Here is a 6,278-nt window from a genome sequence, read left to right as displayed (position 1 = left end):
AGCGGGAACGTCGACGGCGTTAAAAATACCTCGGTACCGAGAAGCAAGAAGCGAAGGATACGTTTTGCTTTCGCGACGGCGAACAAAGCAAGCAATTTCGACGATGCGCGCGATGACGTCCCTCGGGATCGTCGAGATTGGTTTTGTTTAACGATGTAACATCGCGTACGAGGAAACCGAAGTTCAAATTGCTTAAAATTGCTGTTATTCAAAAGGCACAACGTAGGGTTTTCTCATTGTTCGATCAGCAAAAAATATCGTGCGATCCAATTATTCTTTTTCCTCATAGAAAGCTCTTCTTTCTGCACGCAGAAGCCTTCTTTTCCATAACATTTTTCCTGTGTTATTTCAGCTTTTAAAGATACGCGATACCTCAGAAACTAGAAGTGAAAAATTCTCGGTACTGAAAGAGCAATATATATTTCGGAGGGACCATATTATTTTACATAACAGTAAATATCTCCTTGTAATTAAAAACTCTCGTCAGCCGAAATCGAAATTCGCGAATGAAATTCGCGCGAGCTCCGTACTGTGCACCATATACACAATATATATAATAATTACAATAATAATAATATAATTACAACTCTATAAGTATCCTCAGTACATCGTGAGATTTGCGATGCGAGACGGGTTTACGCGCGCGGCGATCGATTGCGATTATTCGAATAACGATACACTAGAATGTATTAATTCATTTATTCCGAAGCGCGTTTATACTACATCGTGTAAGACTGCGTGTAAGTTTGCAAATGTGTAAATATCTAGCTGATGATGAATCTGCGAAATCGCCCCCCCCCCCCCCCCCCCTTCTCCATCCCTTTCAGCCATTTTTCAAGAAAATTGAAAGACTTTTTTGTCTCTTTTCTTTTTATTAATTATTATTTTTTAAAGCCAATATGCGCGTTCTTGATATTTAATTGCTATAGAGGAATCGCGCGCGAAAGGATCGAAAAGGAAGTATAGGAAAGGCGACGAAAGAACGGAGGCACAGACAGGCAAGTATTAGATAGAGATTAAATGGATAAATCCGCGAGAGAAGAATCCGAAGAGAAGAAAAAGAGGAACGACGGGTACAATGGATTTCTTCCATCGGGATGCAATAAGTCTCGCACACGTGACAAACGTGATCGTAAAAAAGCAGAACACGGCAAAGAGACGCAAGGACTCGTCGCCGAGACGTGAGTTGAGGATGCTTTCCAGCAAGAGAGACAAAGATGAACATAGTGTAACACGGTGAGTCATTATATCCTTTCTAGTTGCCAATGTTAACAAGGATGACGTAATGTGTTAAGGCCGGAGCACAGACATCAGCATAACACATAATGCATAAAGCTTAATGAGCTTTTTACAATAAGCCATTACCTAAGTTTTAATCTTAAGAAATTGACCAATCGCAGTTGAATGTAAGAAGAATAATCGATTACGATTGGTAAATTCCTTACGATCTAAGACCTAAAGCTTAGATAATATCTTGTTATAGAAAGCCCATAAGAAAATCAAACAATCAGAATCTTTCATTTCATAGAAAGAAAGAAATGAAGGACTTCCATTGATTCATTTTCTTATGCATTATGCAAGACACTGTGCTCCCGTCCCTGTCTGGAAAGCACCAGATATTAACTCCGGGATGTATTTTGCTGGGATTGAGAGAATTATTTCTGAAAGGGGATGTATTTCATAGGGGTAAACATCGTCGAGGGAGTCACATTTGCGTTGCGTGGAGCGAGTACTTGTGTATCTGATGCACGCGAATCCTTCCGACGAGAAAAAACAGGGGGCCAGAAGGGGCGGGAGAGAGGGTTGTGGAACCAAAGCGGCGCAATCAAGCGTTCGCGCACCGTTCCGCGAGAGATATAAGCCGAGCGAATGTAGTTAGCTACTACCCGCGCGTACATTTCATTTCACGAGAGAATGAGTCCTCTTCCACATGCGAACTTTCCTTCGCTTGTCTTCTTCGTCGTTAATCGAAAGTAATCATCGCACGTCGGTATCATCATCATCATCATCATCATCATCATCATCATCATCATCATCATCATCATTATTATCAACATCATTATCATTATCATCATCATCATCATCATCATTATCATCATTATCATTATCATCGTTATCGTCATTGTCATCATCGTCTTTTCGCGCCTGTGTTCCCTTCATTTCTGCTATCCTACGATTACACAACGTTTCTTCAAAGCGAAATATCGCCGCGACGAGGTTCGACGACGATAAGGCGTCCAAGGCGTCGCGGGGACGGATAGGCTGGATTATACTGCTGTAAAACGGTGTAAAAAATCCAAACGGCGGATATAGAGATACGCGAGATTGAGCTAACGTGATACATGGTGTAGACAAGAGGTCGCGCTGCCTAATCCGCTCGCGCGCCACCTCGACACGCGGCTCGCCGTCGACATTCTTCAACAATGTGGTGTTGGAACGACGAGGAACAAAGGCGAAAAGATCTCATGAGATCTCGGGTATTCCCGCGTCACGACGTTACACCCTCACAAGTCTCGGTGTGGGGAAGTCGGCCCGGAGAGGACGTCGCGACGCTTCGACCTCCTCATTGTTCCTCTTCGTCTTCTCAGCTTTTCTTCTTCTTCTCGGTTGCCCTCCTCCTGTTGATCCGGACGGCACGACAAAATGAAATCCGATATTCGAAAGCCGCAATATCCGGCGACGATCATTCGGCAAGAAGTGGCACACTTCTGATATTCTGAAACTGATATATTATAGATCTCGTTGCAGTCTCCTTGTATACGGACGCTCGTCTTTAACTAGCGACTCTCTCTCTCTCTCTCTCTCTCTCTCTCTCTCTCTCTCTCTCTCTCGCTTTCTCTCACTGTCTCTCTCCCAACGGTCGTGATTTGTTTAAAGTTGATTTAAAGGCAACTCGTTGGAGGAATGTTATTTTTTACAACTATAAGGCTGTCGATGGAGAGCACACGCGAGGTGCCCGCCCGGCCACTACTCCGCGCGAGCAGTGCGAGCGGCTAACGGTGAATGATGATCGTCGTCGACGATGCTGCTGCTGCTGCTACTGCTGCTCCTGCTCCTGGTGCTGCGGCTGCTGCGTAGGAGCGACTTGCGGCGCACGGACGGCGGCGGTGGCGGCGATAGCGACGACGGTAGCTGCAACGGCGGCGGCGACGACGACGACGATGGCGATCAGACGTCCGCGGTTCTCGAAGTGACGCTCGGCGATCGGCTGTGTATTACAACGCGGTGACCATTCTTCGTGACGTAACCGTCGCTCTCGACGAGCACCTTGGTCTGCCGGACGCACAGATCGGTATCCGGATCGTCGCTCTCCTCACTCGGTCCGCCAAGACGCTGCTGCTTGTGCTTCCGCCAGGCGTTCTGTATAAGACGGGCACAGTACTCCTCGCGTTGTCGCCACAGAGTGGACGAGACCGGCTCGTAACCGGCCTCATCGGGCCGAGCCTGGACCTCGCCCAGATCGCCCGTTTCTTCGATTGGATTGCCCTTCCGTGCGAAAAAGTCCTTGGTGAGGGCATCGAGGATATCCACGCAAAACATAAGGTCTCCCTTACATATGGGGATATCCATCGACACGATCTTATATTTGTTGGGCTTATGTATCTGCAACGGGGGCTCCAATACATCTAAGAAGTCCGACAGCTGGTCGTATCTGATGTATTGCGTGCCATCCGGATCAAACTGCTGCCAAATCTCGTAGTACATGTCGTAGTCGTCGTCCGTCAGACCTTCCTGTACGTCCTCGGTGGCCTGCGAGTAATTCTCGAGGATCACGGCGATATACATATTGATGACGATCAGAAAGCTGATCACGAGATACGAGAGTAGGTAAGCGATCCCGATCGTCGAGGATCCGCAGTTGCCCGGGTAGCCAATCTCATTGTTCGGCTCCTGGCAGTCTTCCTCGTTTATTATACCGTCGAGAACACTGTCCCAACCGGCCGAGGTTGACATCTGTACCAATAACATTATCATAATTATTATACATTATTATACATTATTACATTACATGATAATACATAAATATAACTGATGATAGAATTTTTAATAAAGATAATTTAAAAAGACAAATTTTTGTGTCTTTAATAAATCAACATAATAAACATTTTTTTCATTTTTCATTTGTAAGATTTTAAAATTTTTTGGGAGATACATTTTATGATATGATATCAAAATAGTAAATATATCAAATTTTTATATAAAAGCTCAAATTAAGATTAATAACTTAGTTACCTGAAACAGCAGTATCATCGATTGCCCAAATGTCTTGAAATTGTACACGTCATCCAGTCCGCTCTTATCTTTGACGTGCATGAAGAAAGACATCCCGAATATCGCGAAGATAAACATCACCAAAAACAGCAATAGGCAAATGTTGAAGAGGGCTGGCAACGACATCGCCAGGGCGAAGAGAAGGGTTCGGATACCCTTGGCACCTTTTACGAGTCGAAGCACACGACCGACTTTTGCCACTCTCACTACACGAAGCAAAGTCGGCGACACGAAATATTTCTCAATAATGTCGCTGAGCACCAGACCTGTCGGAATGAAAATTCACATTTCAGCAACTTCGAGATTCTTCAAGCTCAAATTAACATCAAGGATTAAGCGAGGGTGCGGTGATGTCACTTATGACACATAAACGATATATTTAATTCATTCATAATTTCTGAAAGTCTCGTGCATCATCGGACTAACAGGTTCGGGGTGGATCATGCGGTTGTATTATCTAATTATATAACTAGTGTAGTTAGTAAAAAAAGGGTGCGATTTAGAAAGATATAGGACTTCAAGTGTACGTCTCTATAAAAATCATTTGTATTTTTCTAGCAAGCTAATTACATCATACGAAAAATAATATCTAAAAATCATATGTTTCCTTTCAATAGAAAATAAATAAATTCTCGCGAAATACGAGCATTCATATTTTCACTCTGTTCATTTCTAGAAAATATGTGCGTTAGAGAGTTGTATCAAAAATGTTAGATTATTAAAAAATTCATGCGCGTCCTAAGGACTCGAATAATAGATTCTTGAAACTTCGGCTAGAACTCTTATAAAATCATAGAAAGCGTATATGGAAATTAATTAATGAAATATAAAAGCTCTCTCTCTCTCTATCATAATCTAATTAAAATTATGCGGTGCCTTATAAAAGATAAATTTTGAATATGTTAAAAATTTCTCACTACTGTCATTCGAAAAGAGAAAAATTCTATAAAATCTATATATTCTGGTAATAAGTGAAACCCTAAAGTTTCTATTTCATACAGACCCGATCTTACCAGAAAACTTCAATTAATGATTGTTGCAACATCAATTAAATATGTCGAATGGCTCGTGGAAAGCGTTACATCGTGATAATTATTTTCGCGATTTAAAATTCTCCAATATTAATCATAATTTCTAATTAATAATTAATTTATCAATCATTAATTCTGAATAATTACTTTGTACTACTTTTATCACGATTCTCATTTAAGATGCGACACAAAGTAACGCTAAAAGCACAGCAATTCGACTTTGGACACCAACAACACTTGGGTAGGACATGAGTAAGGTGATGGGCACGGTGGGAAATAAATTCAACATCAATGTAAGGCTACATAACGTAATGATATCCATCAGTCGTTGAGACACGAGCGAAACGTTAGGCCTGTCCGCTTGATTGAGAAAAGAGATTCTACGTGCGTGAAAAATATAGCAGAGAAAACCATGACAGCGTGGCATGCCGATTTGTCCTCACTCGTGAGATAGAATACTAGTCTAAGATGTATACTATAGAGGCGAATATAATATCATTCTTCTGAATCGAATAGCAAGAAGGAAAGCTAACAGGCCCGGCTCTTTTTTCATATTTCACTTTTGTTTCACTCGGGTCATACGACTGGAGCAACCATTACATTACATTACCTAATATTGACAATATAACAACAACAAAATCAAAGAGATTCCATGGCTCCTTGAAATAGTGGTAGCGAAGAGCGAAGATCTTCATGAGACACTCGCTGGTGAATATCACAATGAATATCATATTGAGATAGTCCAGAACATTGCCAAAGGTTTCGCTCTGCTGATAATGGTCCATCGTCATCGTGAGCATGTTCAGCCCGATGAACAACATGATTATCATATCGAACTTTTTGTCCGTCACTATTTCAAACACTATTGCCTGCGGCCGCCACTGTAAACAATATAAAAAATTATGTCGATTTATGCATGGCTTAATTTTTCCTTATTATATGTTAAGTATTTAACTTAATGTAAAAATATTTTCT

The 6,278-nt window shown here is 41.9% G+C and overlaps 1 protein-coding gene across 7 annotated transcripts in view; it reads right to left on the bottom strand.

Moving 5' to 3' along the window:
- Nucleotides 1-2,076: 2,076 nt before the first annotated feature.
- Nucleotides 2,077-6,278, bottom strand: part of LOC108685116 (sodium channel protein para) — a 43,035-nt gene continuing 38,833 nt past the window's right edge. For all 7 annotated transcript variants that reach the window (XM_018189772.1, XM_018189788.1, XM_018189780.1 and 4 more), the window contains 3 exons: nucleotides 5,914-6,184; nucleotides 4,234-4,538; nucleotides 2,077-3,954 (listed from right to left, as the gene is read on the bottom strand). In XM_018189772.1, the coding sequence (XP_018045261.1) occupies nucleotides 3,169-3,954; nucleotides 4,234-4,538; nucleotides 5,914-6,184 (1,362 nt within the window). In that variant the 3' untranslated portion in view covers nucleotides 2,077-3,168. The remainder of the gene's footprint in view (nucleotides 3,955-4,233; nucleotides 4,539-5,913; nucleotides 6,185-6,278) is intronic.

This window comes from Atta colombica, unplaced genomic scaffold (assembly GCF_001594045.1).
Source record: "Atta colombica isolate Treedump-2 unplaced genomic scaffold, Acol1.0 scaffold100, whole genome shotgun sequence".
Classification (NCBI taxonomy): domain Eukaryota; kingdom Metazoa; phylum Arthropoda; class Insecta; order Hymenoptera; family Formicidae; genus Atta; species Atta colombica.
The sequence above is the reverse complement of the archived record's forward strand: the minus strand, read 5'-3'. Positions and strand labels throughout refer to the sequence as shown.